General features: G+C 40.6%; 1 protein-coding gene across 2 annotated transcripts in view; it reads left to right on the forward strand.

Annotated features, from left to right (window-relative positions):
• The window catches only part of LOC139543075 (aerolysin-like protein), a 126176-nt gene extending 113165 nt beyond the window's left edge, over positions 1 to 13011 (forward strand). The window contains exons 1-2 of one of the 2 annotated variants that reach the window (XM_071349217.1): positions 5445 to 7401; positions 8890 to 13011. In XM_071349217.1, the coding sequence (XP_071205318.1) occupies positions 8917 to 9456 (540 nt within the window). In that variant the 5' untranslated portion in view covers positions 5445 to 7401; positions 8890 to 8916 and the 3' untranslated portion in view covers positions 9457 to 13011. Of the gene's footprint in view, positions 1 to 5444; positions 7402 to 8889 lie in introns of those variants that run through there. The other variant, XM_071349218.1, reaches the window with a different exon arrangement.
• Positions 13012 to 27458: the final 14447 nt, after the last annotated feature.

Here is a 27458-nt window from a genome sequence, read left to right on the forward strand (position 1 = left end):
GTTTTACAAGGCTATGTTTGGCAGCATGAGTGAAGGATGCTTTGTTGCGGAATGAGGAAGCCAATTCTAGATTTAACTTTGGATTGGAGATGTTTGATGTGAGTCTGGAAGGAGAGTTTACAGTCTAACCAGACACCTAGGTATTTGTAGTTGTCCACATATTCTAAGTCAGAACCGTCCAGAGTAGTGATGTTGGACAGGCGGGCAGGTGCAGGCAGCGATCGGTTGAAGAGCATGCATTTAGTTTACTTGTATTTAAGAGCAATTGGAGGTCACGGAAGGAGAGTTGTATGGCATTGAAGCTCGCCTGGAGGGTTGTTATCACAGTGTCCAAAGAAGGGCCAGAAGTATACAGAATGTTGTTGTCTGCGTAGAGGTGGATCTGAGACTCACCAGCAGCAAAAGCGACATCATTGATGTATACAGAGATGAGTGTCGGCCCGAGAATTGAACCCTGTGGCACCCCCATAGAGACTGCCAGAGGTCCGGACAACAGACCCTCCGATTTGACACACTGAACTCTATCAGAGAAGTAGATCGACAGATTAGTCTTCTAATTAATGAATTAATCTAATTGATCAGATATTAAAATATCTGAAAGCTATATCAGGACAATTATAACTTTGTTATCTGAATATTTTCCTTTGTTCCCCGACTTCCTAGTTAATTACAGTTACATGATTAAGTTAGTTTAATCACATAATAATATTTACAGAGAATAAAAAAATAAAAAAAGTATTCGGTTTAATGATGCTAAAGCCACAACAGTCTTAATCAGGGTGAAGGAAACGCCACTGGTGTTCCCAGCCAGACCTTCACTGTTGGACCACCACGGAGAAATCAACCATAAGTTTGTGGAACCAGAATTGTTGTGGAAATTCACCACTAAGGACTCAGAATCTCACAGCAAATGAAGCAATCTTTATTTGTTTAATGTACAGAGAGGTTTACAAACCTTGGTATAGGTCTACTGAAGCTCTGAAGGGGCAAAGTAAAAACAGGTTTTTGGAAATGTAAGTATGATTTGCGGGTTGGTTCCTGCATGCGACTGGCTGTTATCATGCGGGCTCAGTTCACAAAGAAATTGAGCAAGGTCTCATATTTTAACTTCCAGAACATATACTGGCCATTTACCAATTGGTCTGAGGGTGAGGTTATGACCGTGTCCCTTTGTGTATTTACCCAGTCACCTTCACGAACCATGATAAACAGAACAGAGAATGCATACAGCTTGTACAATTCACTGCTGTCTTCAGTATAAGACCTTTTCCACCACATAGGCTTTAAACTTATAGGATGTTTTGATGAACAAACTACAGTCTTAGAAAAAAGGATTACAAAACAGTTAACTGGCTCTCCCCATAGGAGAACCCTTTTTGGTTCCAAATAGAACAATTTTTGTTTTCAGGTAGAACTCTTTTGGGTTACTTGTAGAACTCTCTGTGTAAAGGGTTCTACATGGAACTCAAAAGGGTTCTACCTGGAACTAAAAGGGTTCTACCTAGATCCAAAAAGGGTTCTTCAAAAAGTTCTCCTATGGGGACAGCCAAATAACCATTTCAAGCTCTAGATAGCACCTTTTTTGCTAAGAGTGTATAGTATGAGTAGAGAAAGATGTTGTTGCGCATTAATGAACATGTTTAGGGTAGTGACTGGAAACCGCCGATATGCTCTCTGGCTCAACATCAAGAAGAGGAAGTGGTGTCAAGAGTGGTTAAAACTGTTGATACACGTTAACCTGATGAGGACAGAGGGCGCTGTTGTCACTTTGGGGGAAAAATGTGCCCAATTTAAACGGCCTCGTACTCAATTCTTGCTCGTACAATATGCATATTATTATTACTATTGGATATAAAACACTCTCTAGTTTCTAAAACCGTTTGAATTTTGTCTGTGAGTAAAACAGAACTCATTTGGCAGCACACTTTCTGACCAGGAAGTGGAAAGTCTGAAATCGAGGCTCTCTTCTAAGTCCTGCCTATAAATGGGAATGATAGCTATTAGTATACATGCATGTCATACACCTTCCCCTGGATGTCAAGATGCAGTGAGAGAAGAAATGAGGTGATTATCTTGGTCTGAGATGGAATACGTCCTCTTGGAATGACGTGTCACCGATTTCATGTTTTCAGGAAGGCGCGAAGAGGACAGTGGGATTGCCTTCTGAATAGCTTTCGTTATAGGCGACTACTATCTCCGGCTTTGATTTTATTTGATAAATGTGACAATATCATCGTAAAGTATGTTTTTTCAATATAGTTTTATTAGATTTTTGAAAATTTATTCGGGACGTTAGGTGTGTTGCGTTGTGTGCCCTTTGTTCAGAATGGAGAGCTTCGCGCCACTTGGCCAGTGTGCTCGCTAATTCAAGAGGGAAAAACGATGTTCTAAATCCAAACAACGACTGTTCTGGACAAAGGACCCCTTGTCCAACATTCTGATGGAAGATCACCAAAAGTAAGAAACATTTTATGATGCTATTTCATATATCTGTCGAACTGTGTACTAGTAGTTTTGCGCCCAGGTTTTGGCCACTCTCTCGCTATAACATAAGCCTTATGTCGTAATGAAGATATTTTTAGAATTCTAACACTGCGATTGCATTAAGAACTAGTGGATCTATCATTTCCTATACAACATGTATTTTTTTGTAATGTTTATGAATTGCTATTTGGTCAGAATAGGTGAGAGTCTAATAGAAATATCCGCACATTCTGGGAAATAGAAGCTACGTTAGCATAATGGATAACCACTGATTTCAGCTCTAAATATGCACATTTTCGAACAAAACATAAGTGTATGTATAACCTGATGTTATAGGACTGTCATCTGAGGAAGGTTTATGAAGGTTAGTGAAAATTAATATCTTTTGCTGGTTTATTCGCTAACGCTAACGTGCCTATTGCTATCGCTAACGTGCCTTGATGAATGAATGCGGTAGTGTGGTAGTCTATTGTAGTAAGCTAATATAATGCTATATTGTGTTTTTGCTGTAAAACACTTAAAAAATCTGAAATATTGGCTGGATTCACAAGATGCTTGTCTTTCATTTGATGTACACGATGCATTTTTCAGAAATGTTTTATGATGAGTATTTAGGTATTCCACGTTGGTCTCTATAATTACTCTGGCTGCTTCGGTGCTATTTTTGACGGTAGCTGTGATGGTAGCTGCAATGTAAAACTGATTTATACCTCAAATATGCACATTTTTCGAACAAAACATAGATTTATTGTGTAACATGTTATAAGACTGTCATCTGATGAAGTTGTTTGTTGGTTAGTTTGGTTGGTTCTTGGTTAGTTAGGTTGGCTTTGTGCATGCTACCTGTGCTGTGAAAAATGTCTGTCCTTTTTTGTATTTGGTGGTGAGCTAACATAAATATACGTGGTGCTTTCGCTGTAAACATTTAAAAAATCGGACATCTTGGCTGGATTCACAAGATGTTTATCTTTCATTTGCTGTATTGGACTTGTTAATGTGTGAAAGTTAAATATTTCTAAAAATTATATTTTGAATTTCGCGCCCTGCACTTGAGCTGGCTGTTGTCATAAGTGTACCGACGCCGGGCTGCAGCCATAAGAAGTTAACAAACCTCCAAATGAGCTTCAATGCCATACAACTCTCCTTCCGTGGCCTCCAACTACTCTTAAAACCTGTTATGGCTGCAAGGGGCAGTATTGAGTAGCCAGTTAAATCGTGCCCATTTCAAACGGCCTCGTACTCAATTCTTGCTCGTACAATATGCATATTAGTATTACTATTGGATAGAAAACACTCTCTAGTTTCTAAAACCGTTTGAATTATTTCTCTGAGTGAAACAGAACTCATTCTGCAGCACTTTTCCTGACCAGGAAGTGGAATGTCAGAAATCGATGCTCTGTTCAACTTCCTGCCTATACATGGGCATGATACGTAAGAGTCTACGTACACTTCATACACCTTCCCCTGGTTGTCAAGAGGCGGTGAGAGAAGAAATTTCGTGTTTATCTTGGTCTGAGGTGGAATTAAAGCTCTTTGTATGACGTGACCGTCCATTTCCTGTTTCTGGAGCGCGCGAAAGAGGACATGGATTTGCCTTCTGTTTAGCTGTCGTTATGGACGACTAACATCTCCGGTTTAGATTTTATTTGATACATGTGACCATATCATCGTAAAGTATGTTTTTTCAATATAGTTTAATCAGATTATTGAAATTTTTTCGGGAGTTTTGCCGTGTTCCGTTCTCTGACTTTGTTGACGTTGGAGAGATCCGTGCCACTTGGCAAGTGCCCATGCTAAATCAAGAGGGAAATTTGCCGTTCCAGATCCAAACAACGACTGTTCTGGACAAAGGACACCTTGTCCAACATTCTGACGGAAGATCACCAAAAGTAAGAAACATTTTATGATGCTATTTCTAATATCTGTCGTGCATGTGAACTGGTCGTGGGCGCCCAAGTGTTTCTGGCTATTGTGGCTACGCTAATATAACGCTATATTGTGTTTTCGCTGTAAAACACTTGATAAATCGGAAATATTGTCTGGAATCACAAGATGCCTGTCTTTCAATTGCTGTACACTATGTATTTTTCAGAAATGTTTTATGATGAGTAATTAGGTATTTGACGTTGGTGTCTGTAAATATTATGGCTGCTTTCGGTGCAATTTCTGATTGTAGCTGAAATGTAAACTATGATTTATACCTGAAATATGCAAATTTTTCGAACAAAACATATGCTATACAATAAATATGTTATCAGACTGTCATCTGATGAAGTTGTTTCTTGGTTAGTGGCTATTTATATCTTTATTTGGTCGAATTTGTGATAGCTACTGATGGAGTAAAAAACTGATGGAGTAAGAAAAGTGGTGTCTTTTGCTAACGTGGTTAACTAATAGATTTACATATTGTGTCTTCCCTGTAAAACATTTTAAAAATCGGACATGTTGGCTTGATTCACAAGATGTGTACCTTTCATATGCTGTATTGGACTTGTTAATGTGTGAAAGTTAAATATTTTAAAAAAATATATTTTGAATTTCGCGCCCTGCACTTGAGCTGGATGTTGTCATAAGTGTACCGGTGTCGGGCTGCAGCCCAAACAGGTTAAACAAGATATCTGAGAGCACTGGGCTGATTTTGACAAAACTTGGGTGAATGATTCGTCTTGCCATAGAGATCCAACATTTATAAAATTACACTGATTGGCCCAAGGTGGGAGCTATGGCAATTAACTGCAATTTGTTAGTTACACACAATATCTCAATTCAATAAAATGTTATTTGTCACATGCGCTGAATACAATATTTCACCTTACAGTGACGAGGCCTTAAACAACAATGCCGTTGTAAGAAAAAAATACCTACAAAATGTTTTAAAAAAAGTAATAGATAAGAATAACAAATAATAGCAGCAGCATAATGTAAAAACAAACAAAATAGCTTGGTTGGTTGAGAGACGATAAGACGAAAGCCCTCCCCTCTGGCGCCATTGTGAAATAAATAGTGGTTACTGCATCATTCGTGGGGGACGACATGTTAACTGTTGCCTTGTTTTTACATGGTTGACTTCAGCCTCCTATTGTTCTGTTTTGAATTCAAAAGTATGATGTTAGTATGATGTTTAATGTGAGGTGAGTAGACTGTTGAGTGTAGTGTTTTACATCAAGCTGTCTCTTCATCTTGAATACACTGATTGACACATCTAGCATTGGGTACTGAAATGTTTAATGTAGGTGACTGGTGCTATCTCGGGCAAAAAACAGGCTTTTATCAGTCACTTTACCAACTTCATTATCCTTAATTTAAATTGAATGCATAAACAGGCATGTTACCAACAAACAAACATTTATCTGGCTCCAACTTCTGCTCCTCTTGTGCAGCGATAGATCCTTTCTGTGCCTTCTGCCTGCAGACATAACTGTTAATAAATCCCAAATAATGAAGGTGATATAATTCATCATGTATATTAATCTGTTTAAATCAAATTATTTGTGCACATTAGGTAACTCCCTACTAGGGACATGATTGGCTGGAACGATTTTTCAGAGTGATTGCAGAGTGAAGGGCAGTCAAAGAAGCTGGATCTACTCTCAGAATATTTTACATACTGATAGCTGACGATGTGTGATGACAATTTCACCAAATTTAAAAATAAATCTGACCTAATGCAGCTTTAAAATGGAAGCTTACTTGAATTAAATTAGAGAACCTATTTCTATCTTTGAATCTGAGGCCTGCATACGTGTTGTATGTTAGTAAAAACAAATCTTAACAACTCATCTTGCTAAGTGAAAAAATGTTGAACTAATGTTGATTTGACTACTAATAAACTGCACATTTCATGGAACAAATGCTTCCTAAATGATGAAACAGTTGACTTACTGGTCATTATTATTATTAACCATTTGAAATCGAGGTAAAGTTTGGATCTACATTCAGTAATGACGTTTGAATGATTCAGGTTTTAGGTGTTACTTGACTAAATCTGATGGTTAGTTTTAATTGGACAGACACTTGATAAAGTTAACAGACCCTGTTCTATATTAGACATTGTCATAATATATTAATACATACCTGTGAATACTGTAGCCTGTCTGAAAGAATATTGTACTATATTATAATATATTAATACATACCTGTGAATACTAAAGCCTGTCTGAAAGAATATTGGACTATATTATAATATATTAATGCATAACTGTAAATACGAAAGCCTGTCTTAAAGAATATTGTACTATATTATAATATATTAATACATACCTGTGAATACTAAAGCCTGTCTGAAAGAATATTGTTCTATATTATAATATATTAATGCATACCTGTGAATACTGCAGCCTGTCACGCCCTGGCCTTAGTATTCTTTGTTTTCTTTATTATTTTAGTTAGGTCAGGGTGTGACATGGGGAATGTATGTGTTTTTGGATTGTCTAGGGGTTTGTAGGTTAAATGGGTCAGAGTCTTGTCTAGGGGTTTTGTATGTCTATGGCTGCCTAGATTGGTTCTCAATTAGAGGCAGCTGTGGTTCATTGTCTCTGATTGAGAGCCATATTTAAGGCAGCCATAGGCATTGGGTTTTGTGGGTAATTGTCTATGTAGAACGTTTGTAGCTTTAGTATTGCACTTACGTTTGTAGCTTCACGGTCGTTTGTTGTTTTGTTTTGTTATAAGTGTTCGTTTCGTGTTTCACTCGTCTCAAATAAAAGAGATGTATTTTTCACACGCTGCGCCTTGGTCCACTCATTATCCTCAAGACGATCGTGACACAGCCTGTCTTAGAATATTGTTCTATATTATAATACATGAGTACATACCTGTGAATAGTGCAGCCTCTGTCCTAAAGAATATTGGACTATATTAATTCATGTCAATCTTTATTCTTTCAGATATTACAAAGCAGCAACTTTTGTTGGAAAGGTGAGTTCCAGCACCATAAACACCTCATATTCTGATGTAGCATCTATTACATTCATACTCATCATCATAGGGCAGGGTATCATATACTGATGTAGCATCTATAAAATGTGCACTCATCATTATTCATGAGTATTCGTAATTATAGCAACATATTAAATAATTGTATAAGTGCATAGAGACGTGCTCACTTACATAACAATATGTTTACATCATCATTACATATAAGTCACCAAGTTGATCAGGAAGAAACAGCAGGAGGTAGAGTGGGGAGGTGCTGGGAGTAGGAGAGGGACTCCATGGTGTTGATCAGGAGGAAACAGCAGGAGGTAGAATGGGGAGGTGCTGGGAGTAGGAGAGGGACTCCATGGTGTTGATCAGGAAGAAACAGCAGGAGGTAGAGTGGGGAGGTGCTGGGAGTAGGAGAGGGACTCCATGGTGTTGATCAGGAGGAAACAGCAGGAGGTAGAATGGGGAGGTGCTGGGAGTAGGAGAGGGACTCCATGGTGTTGATCAGGAAGAAACAGCAGGAGGTAGAGTGGGGAGGTGCTGGGAGTAGGAGAGGGACTCCATGGTGTTGATCAGGAAGAAACAGCAGGAGGTAGAGTGGGGAGGTGCTGGGAGTAGGAGAGGGACTCCATGGTGTTGATCAGGAAGAAACAGCAGGAGGTAGTAGTGGGGCAGGTGCTGGCGACGTAGGATGAGGGACTCCATGGTGTTGATCAGGAAGAATACAGCAGGAGCTGTAGAGTGGGGAGGTGCTGGGAGTAGGAGAGGTGACTCACATGTAAATGTGTTGATCAGGAAGAAACAGCAGGAGGTAGAGTGGGGAGGTGCTGGGAGTAGGAGAGGGACTCCATGGTGTTGATCAGGAAGAAACAGCAGGAGGTAGAGTGGGGAGGTGCTGGGAGTAGGAGAGGGACTCCATGGTGTTGATCAGGAAGAAACAGCAGGAGGTAGAGTGGGGAGGTGCTGGGAGTAGGAGAGGGACTCCATGGTGACTCGGAGGTCCCTAGCTGAGGAGGAAGGAATGGGTGTGATAGATTCCAGACGAATAGAGATGGAACGATCAGAGGAGGGCAAGGAGGAGTTAGGAGCAATAACAGAACACGTCATTCTCAGTGACCTGAGGATTGTGCAGCGATTTGGTCATCCTAGACCAGAGGTACCGTCCTGTATTTTTTCATTCCAATCTATTCCACCTGATTCCAATAATTAACTGGATGATAAACTGAATCAGGTTAGTTACAACTGGGGCTGGAGTGAAAACCAACAGGAGGGTAGCTCTCCAGGAACATGGTTAGAGAGCCCTGCCCTAGACTGATGTGTTGCTTGACCTCTAGTTCCTACCATGAGTCATTATATCCCTTGGTTATTGTTTGATCCTTTCATCTTGTTCCTTAATGTTCTTTTGGTGCTTTGAATGTCTGAATCAGATCTCCTTTGAGTTGGGAGGTTTTTAAAATGTATCTGTACAAATTTGTATTTCAGGTTACATGACGCACACACACACTCAACATGGCAACCACACTGCATTTGATCGGTGGTCAAGGAGGCAGTTCATTTCATTTCCATGGCATGGACAACGGTGCCACCCTCAAGAAGATTGGAGTGGCGGTGGAAGGCTCGCAGGTCAAAGCTGTGCGGGCGGAGCTGACCGACGGGAAAGTGGCGACTTTTGGAGATGAGAACACTTTCAATGAGTTTGAGTTCAACCTCGGCGAGCGCATCACAAAGCTGTCGCTGTGGGATAACGGCGCCGGCACATTTCTGGGTGCCATCAAGTTCACGACGAGTGAAAACCGTCAGTTCTTTGAAAAAACGACCAGCTGGCCACTGATTACTGAGTACACCGTAGATGTGGGGTCTGGAATCTGCCTGGTGCTGGAGGGCAGGTCTGGCTTGGCCGTTGAACGTATGGGCTTCCTCTTCATCAACCCCATCAAGTCGTCCGTGCTGACCAACATGGAGTATGCCAACCTGTCCCTCTTCAAACCCCAGGTAAGCTCTTTTATAGATGTGTGTAGACGGCTCAGGAAAACTCTACCGATGCTCTAACATTAACCAGACCCAGAGAGCTGGAGGTGGAGAGAGACATATCTGCACGCTGGACTGTGGGGACACAACTTCAACAATATAAAAAGCAAGAGCAGGAGAAGAACAGAGCACTAGAGGAGAGGATCAGACTGCTGGAGGAGAGGGTGAGGGGGATGGTGTGTGACAGAGATCAACCCACTAGAGAGGTGGCCACCCCCGCAGAGAAGCCAGCAGAACAGTCCACCTCAGCTCCCGACAAAAGTCTCGACACCACAGCAGAACAGTCCACACCAGACCCTGACCATAGCGTCGACATCACAGCAAAACAGACAAATGAAGAACCCCAAGCCCAGGGGATCTCATCCCCTCTGAGCACCCCCATGTCAGCCACCCTGCCAGGCCTCCTGACAACCCCCCCCCACACCCACTGAGGACATACACAAGACACAGATTGGACTCCTTATAGACTCAAATGGGAAATATATACAAGAAAAAAAACTTTTTCCCAAACAGGTGTCCAAACACCCAGCGCGCCCTAGACCTTCTGTTTGAGGACCAACTAGGATCACCTAGCCACATAATAATACACACAGGCACAAACAACCTGAGAACACAGCAGGAAAGGGTGGCCACAGCACTGAAGGGAGTGATTGAAAATGCTTCTTCTTCTTTCCCCAATGCACAAGTGGTTATCTCCATCCTGCTACCACGAAAAGACTTCCACCCTGCTACCAAACAGCGGGTAACCGCAAGTATTTCCTGTCACTGTGCCTCAAAACCAAATGTTTTCCTGACCCACCACTCCACCCTGGACTTGAACAGCCTCTATGACCAGGTCCACCTATACAAGGCAGCAGTGCCCACCTTCGCACGGACTCTAAAGGACATGGCTCTCTCAAACGCAGCCCCAACACTTCACACAGGAGCAACAGATTAATTGACACCCTGCCCAGACCAGCGAGACACTCTCCCAGACCTGTGGGATCCCCCCTGGACCTACACATAGAGGACCCACACCGAGAGGACCTACATCCAGACCACAACACCACCAGCCACATACACACCCCCACCCCAACCAATCAACTCACCCCCAAGTCAACCATGCCCACACCCCATTTAGGCCCCCTCAGATCAGACCTATGCCACTCCTGCCCACCCCATGCACCCCACCCCCGTAAAGAGGGCCTCAACATGGAAGTCACACATACGCCCAGGCCGTGAGTAGGAAAACAGGCCCAACACCCACTCTTACACTAGCCCAAGCCAATGGCATATACCAGATGCACAGCAGGCTCTACTCACACTTACTGGCCTGAGGCCAAAACACACGACCAACAACATTGCTATCTCATCCTGGAATATCCAAGGCCGGAGGTCATCTGCCTTTGGCCTAAAGAGCAGGAACCTGGACTTCATCAAAGAAATCGGAAATACAGACATTGTCATCCTTCAAGAAACCTGCTATAGTGGAGACAGACCCACTGGTTGCCCTCTAGGTGACAGAGAGCTGGTAGTCCCATCCATCAAACTACCAGGTGTGAAACAGGGAAGGGACTCAGGGGGTATGCTAATTTGGTGTAGAGCAGACCTAACTCACTCCAATATTTGGAACCAAGGACTGATCACCCCAATCCACAAAAGTGGAGACAAACGTGACTCCAATAACTACCGTGGGATATGCGTCAACAGCAACCTTGGGAAAATACTCTGCATTATCATTGACAGCAGACTCGTACATTTCCTCAGTGAAAACAATGTACTGAGTAAATGTCAAATTGGCTTTTTACCAAATTATCATATGGCAGACCACATATTCACCCTGCACACCCTAATTGACAAACACACAAACAGACAAAGGCAAAACTGTCGCATGCATTGTTGATTTCAAAAAAGCCTTCGACCCAATTTGGCTATACAAATTGATGGAAAGTGGTTTTGGGGGAAAAACATACGACATGATAAAATCCATGTACACAAACAACAAGTGCACGGTTAAAATAGGCAAAAAACACACACATTTCCTCCCACAGGGCCGTGGGATGAGACAGGGATACATCAGGTTATACAGTACACTTATGTTTTGTTCGAAAATGTGCATATTTTGAGCTGAAAACCGTGGTTATACATTGTGAAAATGTAGCAACTTTTTCCCAGAATCTCCGGATATATTTCTGACACTCACCTAATCTGACCAATCAACTCATCATAAACTTTACTAAAAAATACATGTTGGACAGCAAATGAAAGATACACTAGTTCTTAACCTGTTTGGGGTGCAGCCCGACACTGGTACACTTATGACAACATCCAGCTCAAGTGCAGGGCGCGAAATTCAAAAGATATTTTTTTTAAATATTTAACTTTCACACATTAACAAGTCCAATACAGCATATGAAAGGTACACATCTTGTGAATCAAGCCAACATGTCCGATTTTTAAAATGTTTTACAGGGAAGACACAATATGTAAATCTATTAGCTAACCACGTTAGCAAAAGACACCACTTTTCTTACTCCATCAGTTTTTTACTCCATCAGTAGCTATCACAAATTCGACCAAATAAAGATATAAATAGCCACTAACCAAGAAACAACTTCATCAGATGACAGTCTGATAACATATTTATTGTATAGCATATGTTTTGTTAGAAAAATGTGCATATTTCAGGTATAAATCATAGTTTACATTGCAGCTACAGTCAGAAATTGCACCGAAAGCAGACAGAAAAATTACAGACACCAACGCCAAATAACTAAATACTCATCATAAAACATTTCTGAAAAATACATAGTGTACAGCAATTGAAAGACAGGCATCTTGTGATTCCAGACAATATTTCCAATTTATCAAGTGTTTTACAGCAAAAACACAATATAGCGTTATATTAGCGTAGCCACAATAGCCAGAAACACTTGGGCGCCGACGACCAGTTCACATGCACGACAGATATTAGAAATAGCATCATAAAATGTTTCTTACTTTTGGTGATCTTCCGTCAGAATGTTGGACAAGGTGTCCTTTGTCCAGAACAGTCGTTGTTTAGATCTGGAACGGCAACTTTCCCTCTTCATTTAGCATGGGCACTTGCCAAGTGGCACGGATCTCTCTAACGTCAACAAAGTCAGAGAACGGAACACGGCAAAACTCCCGAAAAAATTTCAATAATCTGATTAAACTATATTGAAAAAGCATACTTTACGATGATATGGTCACATGTATCAAATAAAATCCGAGCCGGAGATAGTTGTCGTCCATAACGGCAGCTAAACAGAAGGCAATCCCACTGTCCAACTGGCGTTGCCAAGAGTACCGGAAATGAGGGACACGTCATACAAAGAGCTTGTATTCCAATTCAGATGAAGATAAACACGAAATTTCTTCTCTCAGCCTCTTGACATCCAGAGGAAGGTCTATGAAGTGTACGTAGACTCTTACGTATCATGCCCATGTATAGGCAGGAAGTTGAACAGAGCATCGATTTCAGACATTCCACTTCCTGGTCAGGAAATGTGCTGCAGAACGAGTTCTGTTTCACTCAGAGAAATAATTCAAACGGTAGTAGTAATAATAATAGTAATAATAATATGCATATTGTACGAGCAAGAATTGAGTACGAGGCCGTTTGAAATGGGCATCTTTTATCTGGCTACTCAAGTGACAGAATACCTGACCACTGTGACTGACCAAAACTTAAGGAAAGCTTTGACTATCTACAGACTCAGTGAGCATAGCCTTGCTATTGAGAAAGGTCGACGTAGGCAGACCTGGCTCTCAAGAGAAGACAGGCTATGTGCACACTGCCCACAAGATGAGGTGGAAACTGAGCTGCACTTCCGAACCTCCTGCCAAATGTATGACCATATTAGAGACACATACTGTATTTCCCTCAGATTACACAGATACACAAAGAATTTGAAAACAAACCCGATTTTGATACACTCCCATATCTACTGAGTGAAATACCACAGTGTACCATCACAGCAGCACGATTTGTTACCTGTTGCCACAAGAAAAGGGCAACCAGTGAAAAACAAACACCATTGTAAATACAACCCTTATTTATGTTTATTTATTTTCCCTTTTGTACTTAACCATTTGCACGTCGTTACAACACTGTATATATACATAATATGACATTTGAAATGTCTTTATTCTTTTGGAACTTATGTTCATTTTTCTTGTTTATTTCACTTTTGTATATTATCTACTTCACTTGCTTTGGCAATGTTAACATATGTTTCAGAGAGAGAGAGAGAGAGAGAGAGAGAGAGAGAGAGAGAGAGAGAGAGAGAGAGAGAGAGAGAGAGAGAGAGAGAGAGAGAGAGAGAGAGAGAGAGAGAGAGAGAGAGAGAGAGAGAGAGAGAGAGAGAGAGAGAGAGAGAGAGAGAGAGAGAGAGAGAGAGTGTACAACAGTACAACAGCGGTTAAGAAAAATACTAAAATAATGATTTTCCAGAGAAGATCCAGATCTCAGGGAATTAGACCAAAGTTCTCAATTGGTACAAAATATATAGAGTACTGCACACACTACAATTACTTAGGTTTAAAAATAAGCTCAACTGGACACCTTAATGAGGCAGTGAATGAACTGAGAGAGAAAGCACGCAGGGCATTCTACGCAATTAAAAAGCAAATTCAAATTGAAATACCTATTAAAATTTGTCTAAAACTAATTGAATATGTCATTGAACCAATTGCACTTTATGGCAGCGAGGTGTGGGGTCCACTTGCAAAACAAGATTTCATCAAATGGGACAAACATCCCATTGAAACCCTGCATGCAGAGTTCTGTAAGATTCTCCTACATGTCCAGAGGAAAACTACAAACAATGCATGCAGGGCAGAATTAGGCAAATATCCACTAATAATAAAAACTCAAAAAAGAGCAATTAAGTTTTGGAAACATCTAAAATACAGTGACCCCCTCTCATATCACTACCAAGCCCTGCAATACCAAGAGCTGAGCAAAGAAAAGAGTCCCCTCATCCAGCTGGTCCTGGGGCTGAGTTCACAAACCTGTTCTACTAACACACTGAAGCCTCAGGACCAGAACATCCAATCAATCAGAATAAACCAAATTACAACACAGTCAAAACAAAACTACATTGCTTATTGGGAAACACAAGCACAAGCACAGAGCAAAATGCAGTGCTATCTGGCCCTAAATCGACAGTACACCGTGGCTAACTATTTGACTATGGTTACTGATCAAAACCTTAGAAAAACCTTGACAAAGTACAGGCTCAGTGAACACAGCCTTGCCATTGAGAAGGGTAGACACAGGAAAACCTGGCTCCCTGTAGAGGAAAGGCTGTGCAACCACTGCACAACAGCAGAACCTGAGACGGAGCTGCATTTCCTGACAAAATGTCAAAAATATAAAACAATTAGAGAGTGTCATTTCCCCAAATTTGAAACTCTTATTCAAGGTTTCAAAGACCTCTCTGATGAGGATAGGCTACCAGTCCTGTTGGGGGAGGACGCAGAGAGCTGTGGGTTGGCAGCGCACTACATTGCTGCCTGCCATAAGTTGAGGGACAGTGTCTGACAGACCAATCAACCTGCACATGTCCTCTACTGTATGCTTATTGTTATTGTTGAATGTATGGTTATTTTGACCCTTGGTTATTGTTGTTACTGTTGTCCCGTTGACCATTTTGATTCTCATTTTTATATTGTAAATAAGCTTTGGCAATATGTACATTGTTACGTCATGCCAATAAAGCAAATTGAATTGAATTGAATTGAATTGAATTGAGAGAGAGAGAGAGAGAGAGAGAGAGAGAGAGAGAGAGAGAGAGAGAGAGAGAGAGAGAGAGAGAGAGAGAGAGAGAGAGAGAGAGAGAGAGAGAGAGAGAGAGAGAGAGAGAGAGACAGAGACAGAGACAGAGACAGAGAGAGAGAGAGAGAGAGAGAGACAGAGACAGAGACAGAGACAGAGACAGAGACAGAGACAGAGACAGAGACAGAATCAGCAAAAATGGGTGGTAGTCATACCTGTGACCAAAATGATCCACTCTGGGAGACTGGGACGTCGGCAAAATAACTCCTAGCTAGTTCCTCAGTGCCTGTTCTAACTCGTCATGCTGAGGCTACAGTCAGAGTAGAGGGTCACTGGGTAATTTAACACAACGTGGCATAGGAAGAATTACAACAGATAGGATGGTTGTAATGCAGACGGTTGGGGCTGGTGATGACAGACTAGATCTTATTTTCAGAGCCATCTGTTTCATGTAGTGTCTCATCTCTGTCAAAATTAGTTAGCTTACCACCGAGATGGAGGGAAGAGAGGGAGAGCGATGGAGAAGTTTAGCTACCTACCCACAGTTTTCGGCTGTCTACACTTCTCACTGATACTAGAAAAACATTTAGTAACCCGGCTAACACAGTGGGCTACTCTACCCATACATTTTCCGTGGAATGTTCTTTCCCTGCAATGGTTACTGTAGGTCTGATACTATTCAACACCCCCCAAAAAACATGGATGGATGTTGTTCATAAGTACTGTTAATCAATAACTTTTGTCAGCCTTCAATTCTCATGGTGAAGTCACTTTTATGCTCATACTCACTTGTTGAGTTGTGCGAGTGAGTGGCTTCCATGGCTAGCAGTGAACTCTCCATGGCTAGCCACTCCCCAGACCGCCATGGTTTGGTGGGTCATTCACCCCGACCTCCCCCATTTCAATCTCTCCCTCCAGACTCTCTTCCCCCTGTGCTTTCAATAGCTACCTGTGTCACCAGATTGATTAAAACAAACAGCGGCCCTATTTTGGTATCTAATCCAATAGTGCTCTGTTTCAAAATATTTGGTATGAGGGGTTGGAGGTATCGAACTAGGAGACTAGTGTTAATTGTTATGTTGATGTTGGGGCATGTCAGGCCCTGCCAGATCAGCACTCCCTCTTTGACCTGTAGTGTCCATGTGTGTCTGTCTCTCTCTCTCTCTGTACTAATCTTCATGGAGTCCAACACCAATTAACAAGACATTACAAACAACCACAAATCAACACTTCACAAACATTCAACAAGTAGACAATACAGACAATTAAAATAGCTGACAGGAAACACATTTAACATTCAGTTGATGCTTTCTACTTCCTGTCCAGTCATATGGTCTATCGCATTAAATGTTATTTAATTTTTTTCTTGAAGGTGGATTTACTTTTTGCCTGAGAAATATGGATTGGTAAAGAGTTTCATTTAGCTTTGGCCCTATATAAAACTGTAGATTGGCCCCCTTGGCATTTTTCCTATTTTGTTGACTTACAATCTGGAATTAAAATGTATTTTTTGGGGGTTTGTATCATTTGATTTACACAACATGTCTACCACTTTGAAGATGCAACATATTTTTTATTGTGAAGCAAACAAGAAATAAGACAAACTGAAAACTTGAGGGTGCATAACTATTCATCCCGCCAAAGTCAATACTTTGTTGAGCCACCTTTTGCAGCAATTACAGATGCAAGTCTCTTGGGGTATGTCTCTATAAGTTTGACACATCTATCCACTGGGATTTTTGCCCATTCGTCAAGGCAAAACTGCTCCAGCTCCAAGTTGGATGGGTTCAGCTGGTGTACAGCAATCTTTAAGTCATACCACAGATTCTCAATTGGATTGAGGTCTGGGCTTTGACTAGGCCATTCCAAGACATTTAAATGTTTCCCCATAAACCACTCGAGTGTTGCTTTAGCAGTATGCTTTAGGGTCATTGTCCTGCTGGAAGGTGAACCTCCGTGCCAGTCTCAAATCTCTGGAAGACTGAAACAGGTTTCCCTAAAGAATTTACCTGTATTTAAAGCCATCCATCATTCCTTCAATTCTGACCAGTTCCCCAGTCCCTGTTGATGAAAAACATCCCCAAAGCATGATGCTGCCACCACCATGCATCCCTGTGAGGATGGGGTTATCGGGGTGATGAGAGGTGTTGGGTTTGCGCCAGACATAGCGTTTTCCTTGATGGCCTAAAAACTCAATTTTCATCTCAACTGACCAGAGTACGTCCTTCCATATGTTTGGGGAGTCGCCCACATGCCTTTTGACGAACACTAAACGTGTTTGCTTATTTTTTTCTGAAATAGTACAGATCTGGCTTTAGAATCCTAGCTTTTCTGTCTTCAAGGAGGCGTGATTGTAAAAGATAAGGAACACAGAGGATGGTACCGCCCCTATTGCTGTTATCAGTAACAGAGACATTAGCTACGCCCTGATCAACCTATACTCCTGTGATCAATCATGAAGAACCGATAGAGCAGATAGATGACAGGAGAGAGGGGGGTGATGATGAGGAAGAGAACCAAGTGTTAATTCTTAAACATGATCACTTTGTAATAGTACTTTTAATCAACAAATGCATAAATGGAAAGAGTAGTTTGGAATATCTGACATTTATTGACTCAGTAATCATTTGAACTGTCTTGGTGAGAGGAAGTAGGTTGTTGCTGAGAAGGTTTTAACAGCCTTGTTCAGTGGCAGAAAGACAGCTTGGGGATTCAATCCACCAACCTTTTGCTTACTGGCCCAATGCTCTAACCACTAGGCTACCTGCCACTCCTAGATAAACAACTACCATGTAGATGTTGCCTTGTGTTTTAGGGTATTGTCCTCCTGAAAGGTGAATTCATCTCCAAATGTCTGTTGGAAAGCAGACTGAACCAGGTTTTCCTCTAGGATTTTGCTTGTGCTTACAGCTGTATTCCGTTTATTTTTATCCTAAAAAACTTCCTAGTCCTTGTCGATGACAAGCATACACATAACATGACGCAGCCACCACCGCGATCGAAAATATGTAGAGGGATACTCAGTGATGTGTTGTGTTGGATTTGACCCAAACATAAGGCAGGACAAAAAGTTAATTTCTTTGCCACAATTTTTGCAGTATCACTTTAGTTTCTTGTTGCAAACATGATGCGTGTTTTGGAATCTTTGTATTCTGTACAGACTTCCTTCTTTTCACTCTTTCATTTATTTTGGTATTGTGGAGCAAATACAATGTTGTTTATCCCATCGTCAGTTTTCTCATATCACAACCATAAACTCTGTAACTATTTTAACTTCTTTGTGATAGGGGGCAGCATTTTCACTTTTGGATGAATTGCGTGCCCATAGTGAACTGCCTCCTGCTCTGTCCCAGATGCTAATATATGCATATTGTTATTACTATTGGATATAAAACACTCTGAAGTTTCGAAAACTGTTTGAATGATGTCTGTGAGTAAAACAGAACTCATATGGCAGGCAAAAACCTGAGAAATATTCCAAACAGGAAGTGAGAATTCTGAGGCTGGTCGATGTTCAACTCATCGCCTTTTCAATTCCCTGTAAGATATGGATCTGTTTGTACTTCCTACAACGCCTTCCACTAGATGTCAACAGTCTGTAGAACATGGAATGAAGCCTCTAGTGTGATGTTGAGCCGGATGGGTGGTGTTTCAGTCAGTGGTCTGGCAGAATGCCAGTTCCTGGTCACACGCGTTCCAAACGATATCGTCTTGCTTTCCATAACTTCTAGAAACACAAAGGAATTCTCCGGTTGGAACGTTATTGGATAGTTATCATAACAACATCCTGAAGATTGATTTTCTACTTAGTTTGACCTGTTTATTCGACCTGTTATATAACTTTTTGAAGTTTCCGTCCGAGTTTGCCTGCATCTGCGTGAGCGTTTGTACATGTGCACTAAACATGCTAGCAAAAGTAGCTACTTAGACATAAGTAATGGACATTATCGAACAAAACACCGATTTATTGTGGAACTGGGATTCCTGGGAGTGCTTTCTGATGAAGATTATCAAAGGTAAGGGAATATTTATGATGTAATGTAATCGCAAAAAGATCTGACGAGAACACAAAGCAAAAGTGAAGGACATTTGCAGGGCAATAGTCCCGGAGGACGAGCAGAATATTGATGCAGGTTCCTGGATGTGGTGCACTGCCTGGGTAGGCTGAGAGATGGGGAGAACCACCTCATCAAATCAAAGTTTATTTGTCACATGCGCCGAATACAACAGGTGTAGACCTTACAGTGAAATGCTTACTTACAGGCTCTAACCAATAGTGCGAAACAAAGGTGTGCGTGTTTGTGTGTGTGTGTGTAGGTAAGTAAAGAAATAAAACAACAGTAAAAAGACATTTGAAAATCACAGTAGCAAGGCAATTGTTGGTTTCGTTTTTCTGTGCTCCGTTTTATTACTTAACAAATAAGGAACTCTCAAAATGTGCACTTATAAATCATAACCATTTTAATCAAAATACAGCTGTAGACAGAAGTCAAAGATCAAACATCACACATACAACTGATGTCTCTCCTGAGTTCTGCCTCATAGGAAAAGTCCAAGTTGCTTTTATCATGCATGTCGTCAACCCCCTGTGATGTCATTACCTGCTACTCCTCAGACAAGCCCATGCATACACAACTGTACAAACCTGCAAGAAATATAATAGTTCCAGTGTTTTCTAAGGCCTCAGGAGTAAAAGCCACTCCCCCAAGTTGATTTATAGAGGTATGTCTGACTAGCCTCTTATCTCTTCTACTCCCCTACAGAGCTCTATGTTTATGTTTGAAATGCTATTTCACAGACGCCCCCCCCCCCATTTCTTTATAAGAGGCACAGACTTAAAGACTGTGGAACAATTCTAAATCCTTACAATGAATATATATATTGTTAATCTGTAGTCTAGAACCCTATAAATGTAGAGGAGGAGGGGTCCCATAGCCCTTCCCCTTCAATTAATACAACATATTATAATCAATTATTATAATACATTAAACGTTTGGTGCAGCCCCTAACGTGACCCCAATTTGACCCCGTCACTATATACAGCCACCAGTTAGTCAGGCTTATTGAGGTAGTATGTACATGTAGGTATGGTTAAAGTGACTATCTATATATGATGAACAGAGAGTAGCAGTAGCGTAAAAAGAGGGGTTGGCGGGTGGTGGGACGCAATGCAGATAGCCCGGTTGGCCAATGAGCGGGAGCACTGGTTGGTCAGCCCATTTAAAAAAAAAAATGTATTTCACCTTTATTTAACCAGGTAGGCAAGTTGAGAACATGTTCTCATTTACAATTGCGACCTGGCCAAGATAAAACAAAGCAGTTCGACACATACAACAACACAGAGTTACACACAGAGTAAAACAAACATACAGTCAATAATACAGTAGAAAAATAAGTCTATATACAATGTGAGCAAGTGAGGTGAGATAAGGGAGGTGAAGGCAAAAAAAGGCCATGGTGGCGAAGTAAATACAATATAGCAAGTAACACACTGGAATGGTTGATTTGCAGTGGAAGAATGTGCAAAGTAGAGATATAAATAATGGGGTGCAAAGGAGCAAAATAAATAAATAAATACAGTGGATACAGGAAAAGAGGTAGTTGTTTGGGCTAAATTATAGATGGGCTATGTACAGGTGCAGTAATCTATGAGCTGCTCTGACAGCTGGTGCTTAAAGCTAGTGAGGGAGATAAGTGTTTCCAGTTTCAGAGATTTTTGTAGTTCGTTCCAGTCATTGGCAGCAGAGAACTGGAAGGAGAACCTTTTGAGGATCTCAGGACCCATGCCAAATCTTTTTAGTTTCCTGAGGGGAATAGGCTTTGTCGTGCCCTCTTCATGACTGTCTTGGTGTGTCAGGACCATTCTAGTTTGTTGTTGATGTGGACATGTGCTTGAAATTCACTACTCAACAGATAATTGTATGTGTGGGATACAGAGATGGGGTAGTAATTCAAAAATCATGTTAACCAGCATTGTTTAACCTTTCACGAGCCTCTACCCCGGGTCCGGGATCACCCCCCACCCCCCCCACACACTGATTAGCATAGCTAGCATAGCTTCACAAGTAGATAGTAGCATCTAAATATCATTAAATCACAAGTCCAAGACACCAGATGAAAGATACAGATCTTGTGAATAAAGCCACCATTTCAGATTTTTCAAATGTTTTACAGGGAAGACACAATATGTAAATCTATTAGCTAAACACGTTAGCAAAATACACCACTTTTCTAACTCCATCAGTTTCTTACTCCTTCAGGTGCTATCACCAATTCGGCTAAACTAAGATATTGATAGCCAATAACCTATAAAAAACCTCTTCAGATGACAGTCTGATAACATATTTATGGTATAGGATAGGTGTTGTTAGAAAAAAGTGCATATTTCAGGTAGAAATCACAGTTTACAATTGCACCGACCATCACAAATCGACTAGAATTACTAGATAGAGCAACGTGTATGACCAATTTACTCATCATAAAACATTTCATAAAAATAGACAAAGCATAGCAATGGAAAGACCCAGTTCTTGTGATTTCAGACCATATTTCAGATTTTCTAAGCGTTTTTCAGCGAAAACACAATAAATCGATAAGTTAGCATACCACATGTGCAAACGTTACCAGAGCATCGATTCCAGCCAAAGAGCGCTATAACGTAATCACCGCCAAAATATATTAATTTTTTCACTAACCTTCTCAGAATTCTTCCGATGACACTCCTGTAACATCATTTTACAACATACATATACAGTTTGTTCGAAAAGGTGCATATTTAGCCATACAAAACCGTGGTTACACAATAAAAATACTAGGAAATCAAGCCTCAATATGTCTGACGTCATCTATCAGAGTGATCTAGTTTAATTGAAAGCTAATCATATACTTGACTAAAAAATACAGGGTTGACAGGAATCGAAAGACAAATTAGTTCTTAATGCAATCGCTGATTTACATTTTTTTTAATTATCCTTACTTTTCAATACAGGTTGCGCCAAGCGAAGCTATAGCAAACAAGATGGCGACATAAACGTTTAACATTTATCGACAGAAACACGATTTATCATCATAAATTGTTCTTACTGTGAGCTGTTCTTCCATCAGAATCTTGGGCAAAGAATCCTTTCTTGGGTCTAATCGTCTTTTGGTCGAAAGCTGTCCTCCTGCCATGTTGAAATGCCCACTGCGTTCGGCATGAACTGGAAACGTGCCCAGCTGTTCAAAGTGCGTCAGAAATAAATGGGTCAAAATCGCACTAAACGGATATAAATTGCTATAAAACGGTTTAAATTAACTACCTTATGATGTTTTTAACACCTCTAACGAGTAAAAACATGACCGGAGAAATATTACTGGCTAAACAAACGCTTGGAAGGAGGCGAGTCCGACGTCCTCCGTGCGCAAGAGGCAGACAGCAAAGGGATGCTACTTCCGGTATTTGCTCTTTTATGCAGCCCCTGATTGCGCAATCGATACCATTCAAAGCGTCATCACGTACTGACATCCAGGGGAAGACGTAAGCAGTGTCCGTATCCTCATAGCAATAACAGTGGCCTTTAAACTGACTCCAGATCAGGGGCCAAAATGTGTGAAATCTGACTCCATGTCAGGGAAATTGCTCTAGAATTTGTTCTGTTCCACTCAGAGACAAAATTCCAACGCCTATAGAAACTGGAGACTGTTTTCTATCCAATAATAGTAATAATATGCATATTGTACGAGCAAGAATTTAGTAGGAAGCCGTTTAATCTGTAATGCAATTATGCTAATGAGAAAACAGCACCCCCTGTAGTCGCAAGAAGTTAAACCTCTACCGCTTCTCTCTCCCGTATCCGGGATCCCCCCCATCAAAAAAGCTGACTAGCATAGCCTAGCCTAACGCCACAGGGATATCATATAATATAATTTCATGAAATCACAAGTCCAATACAGCAAATGAAAGATAAACATCTTGTGAATCCAGCCATCATTTCCGATTATTAAAATGTTTTACAGCGAAAACACAATATGTATTTCTATTAGCTAACCACAATAGCAAAAGACTCAACCGCATATTTTCACCATTTTTCAACCGCATAGGTAGCTATCACAAAACCGACCAAATAGAGATATAATTAGTCACTAACCAAGAAACAACTTCATCAGATGACAGTCTTATAACATGTTATACAATAAATCTATGTTTTGTTCGAAAAATGTGCATATTTGAGGTATAAATCATACACTGCTCAAAAAAATAAAGGGAACACTTAAACAACACAATGTAACTCCAAGTCAATCACACTTCTGTGAAATCAAACTGTCCACTTAGGAAGCAACACTGATTGACAATACATTTCACATGCTGTTGTGCAAATGGAATAGACAAAAGGTGGAAATTATAGGCAATTAGCAAGACACCCCCAATAAAGGAATGGTTCTGCAGGTGGTGACCACAGACCACTTCTCAGTTCCTATGCTTCCTGGCTGATGTTTTGGTCACTTTTGAATGCTGCCGGTGCTTTCACTCTAGTGGTAGCATGAGACGGAGTCTACAACCCACACAAGTGGCTCAGGTAGTGCAGTTCATCCAGGATGGCACATCAATGCGAGCTGTGGCAAAAAGGTTTGCTGTGTCTGTCAGCGTAGTGTCCAGAGCATGGAGGCGCTACCAGGAGACAGGCCAGTACATCAGGAGACGTGGAGGAGGCCGTAGGAGGGCAACAACCCAGCAGCAGGACCGCTACCTCCACCTTTGTGCAAGGAGGTGCACTGCCAGAGCCCTGCAAAATGACCTCCAGCAGGCCACAAATGTGCATGTGTCAGCATATGGTCTCACAAGGGGTCACAAGGGGAATACGTAGCCAAAAAATACATGTTGTACAGCAAATGAAAGATACACTAGTTCTTAATGCAATCGCCGTGTTAGATTTTTTAAAATAACTTTAGTACGACATACAGCTTACGTTATAGCGAGACAGCGCCTGCAATGAGGGCGGAAAATAGAACTAAACATTTACCACAGAAATACGAAATAACATCATAAATGGTTCCTACTTTTGCTGAGCTTCCATCATAATCTTGTACAAGGAGTCCTTTGTCCAGAATAAATCGTTGTTTGGTTTTAGAATGTCCTCTTCTCCTGTCGAATTAGCAACCTTAGCTAGCCAAGTGGAGCGAAGATGTCCATCTTCACCAAACGCAGAGAACGGAAAACGCCAAAACTCCCGATAAACGTTCAATAATCTGATAAAACTATATTGAAAAAACATACTTTACGATGATATTATCACATGTATCAAATAAAATCAAAGCCGGAGATATTAGCCGTCTATACCGAAAGCTTTTCAGAAGGCAATCTAGGGTTCCTTCCCGCGTCTTGCTAGACAAAGGAAATTGGGGTCACGTCATTCCAAGAGCTCTTGTTCGACCTCAGATCAAGCTAGACACCCCATTTCACCTCCCACTGTCTGTTGACATCTAGTGGAAGGCGTATGAAGTGCATGTATATCCATAGATTTCAAGCAATTGAATAGGATGGCCCTGGAACAGAGCCTCGATTTCAGATTTTTCACTTCCTGTCAGGAAGTTTGCTGCAAAATGAGTTCTGTTTTACTCATAGATATAATTCAAACGGTTTTAGAAACTTGAGTGTTTTCTATCCAATAGTAATAATAATATGCATATTGTACGATCTAGAATAGAGTACGAGGCCGTTTAACCTGTTTGGCGTGCAAGCCCGACGTCGGTACACTTATGACAACAGCCAGCTCAAAGTGCAGGGCGCGAAATTCAAAAGATATATTTTTTTAAATATTTAACTTTCACACATTAACCTTTCACGAGCCTCTACCCCGGGTCCGGGATCACCCCCCACCCCCCCCACACACTGATTAGCATAGCTAGCATAGCTTCACAAGTAGATAGTAGCATCTAAATATCATTAAATCACAAGTCCAAGACACCAGATGAAAGATACAGATCTTGTGAATAAAGCCACCATTTCAGATTTTTCAAATGTTTTACAGGGAAGACACAATATGTAAATCTATTAGCTAAACACGTTAGCAAAATACACCACTTTTCTAACTCCATCAGTTTCTTACTCCTTCAGGTGCTATCACCAATTCGGCTAAACTAAGATATTGATAGCCAATAACCTATAAAAAACCTCTTCAGATGACAGTCTGATAACATATTTATGGTATAGGATAGGTGTTGTTAGAAAAAAGTGCATATTTCAGGTAGAAATCACAGTTTACAATTGCACCGACCATCACAAATCGACTAGAATTACTAGATAGAGCAACGTGTATGACCAATTTACTCATCATAAAACATTTCATAAAAATAGACAAAGCATAGCAATGGAAAGACCCAGTTCTTGTGATTTCAGACCATATTTCAGATTTTCTAAGCGTTTTTCAGCGAAAACACAATAAATCGATAAGTTAGCATACCACATGTGCAAACGTTACCAGAGCATCGATTCCAGCCAAAGAGCGCTATAACGTAATCACCGCCAAAATATATTAATTTTTTCACTAACCTTCTCAGAATTCTTCCGATGACACTCCTGTAACATCATTTTACAACATACATATACAGTTTGTTCGAAAAGGTGCATATTTAGCCATACAAAACCGTGGTTACACAATAAAAATACTAGGAAATCAAGCCTCAATATGTCTGACGTCATCTATCAGAGTGATCTAGTTTAATTGAAAGCTAATCATATACTTGACTAAAAAATACAGGGTTGACAGGAATCGAAAGACAAATTAGTTCTTAATGCAACCGCTGATTTACATTTTTAAAATTATCCTTACTTTTCAATACAGGGTTCGCCAAGTGACGCGATAACAAACAAAATGGCGAAATATGCGTTTAAAATATTTCGACAGAACAACAATTTATCATATTAAATATTGCTTACTTTGAGCTGTTCTTCCATCATATTCTTGGGCAATGTATCCTTTCTATGTTATAAACGTCTTTTGGTCGATAGATGTCCTCTGTCCTTCGAAATGTCCACCACCAACGACCGACACCCCGAAACGTTTCCAAAGCTAAAAAGGGCACGACAAAGAAATTCCTCAAAATCGCACTAAACGGATATAAATTGCTATAAAACGGTTCAAATTAACTACATTATGATGTTTTTAACAACTATAACGACTGAAAACATGACCGGAGAAATCTAACTAGTTAAACAACGATTTGGAATGAGGCAGGTCCGATGCCTATCTTGCTTGTGGCGCGCGGAGAGAGAGAAAGTTAGTCCCACGTTTTGTGGTTTTATATGGGCTGGGATTGTGCAATAGACTCCATTCAAAACGTGATGACGTACAGACACCCAGAGGAAGACGTAGGCAGTGTCGGTTTCTTCATAGCATTCACTGTCGCCTTAAAAACAGACTCCAGATCAGGGGTAAAAAATTCTGAAATCTGACACCTGTCATGAAAAGTGCTGTAGATATTGTTCTGTACCACTCAGAGACAAAATTCCAACTTCTATAGAAACTAGAAGGTGTTTTCTATCCAATAATAACAATAATATGCATATTGTACGATCAAGAATTTAGCACGAGGCAGTTTAATTTGGAGACCCAAATATGCTAATGCAGAACAGCACCCCCTATAGTTGCAAGAAGTTAACAAGTCCAAGACACCACATGAAAGGTACACATCTTGTGAATCAAGCCAACATGTCTGATTTTTAAAATGTTTTACAGGGAAGACACAATATGTAAATCTATTAGCTAACCACGTTAGCAAAAGACACCACTATTTTTACTCCATCAGTTTTTTACTCCATCAGTAGCTATCACAAATTCGACCAAATAAAGATATAAATAGCCACTAACCAAGAAACAACTTCATCAGATGACAGTCTGATAACATATTTATTGTATAGCATATGTTTTGTTAGAAAAATTTGCATATTTCAGGTATAAATCATAGTTTACATTGCAGCTACAGTCAGAAATTGCACCGAAAGCAGACAGAAAAATTACAGACACCAACGCCAAATAACTAAATACTCATCATAAAACATTTCTGAAAAATACATAGTGTACAGCAATTGAAAGACAGGCATCTTGTGATTCCAGACAATATTACCGATTTATCAAGTGTTTTACAGCGAAAACACAATATAGCGTTATATTAGCTTAGCACAATAGCAAACATAACAACAGCATTGATTCAAGGCAAAAATAGCGATAACGTATAAACCACCAAAATATATTAATTGTTTCAC

The sequence above is a fragment of the Salvelinus alpinus genome, chromosome 17 (genome assembly GCF_045679555.1).
Source record: "Salvelinus alpinus chromosome 17, SLU_Salpinus.1, whole genome shotgun sequence".
Taxonomy (NCBI): domain Eukaryota; kingdom Metazoa; phylum Chordata; class Actinopteri; order Salmoniformes; family Salmonidae; genus Salvelinus; species Salvelinus alpinus.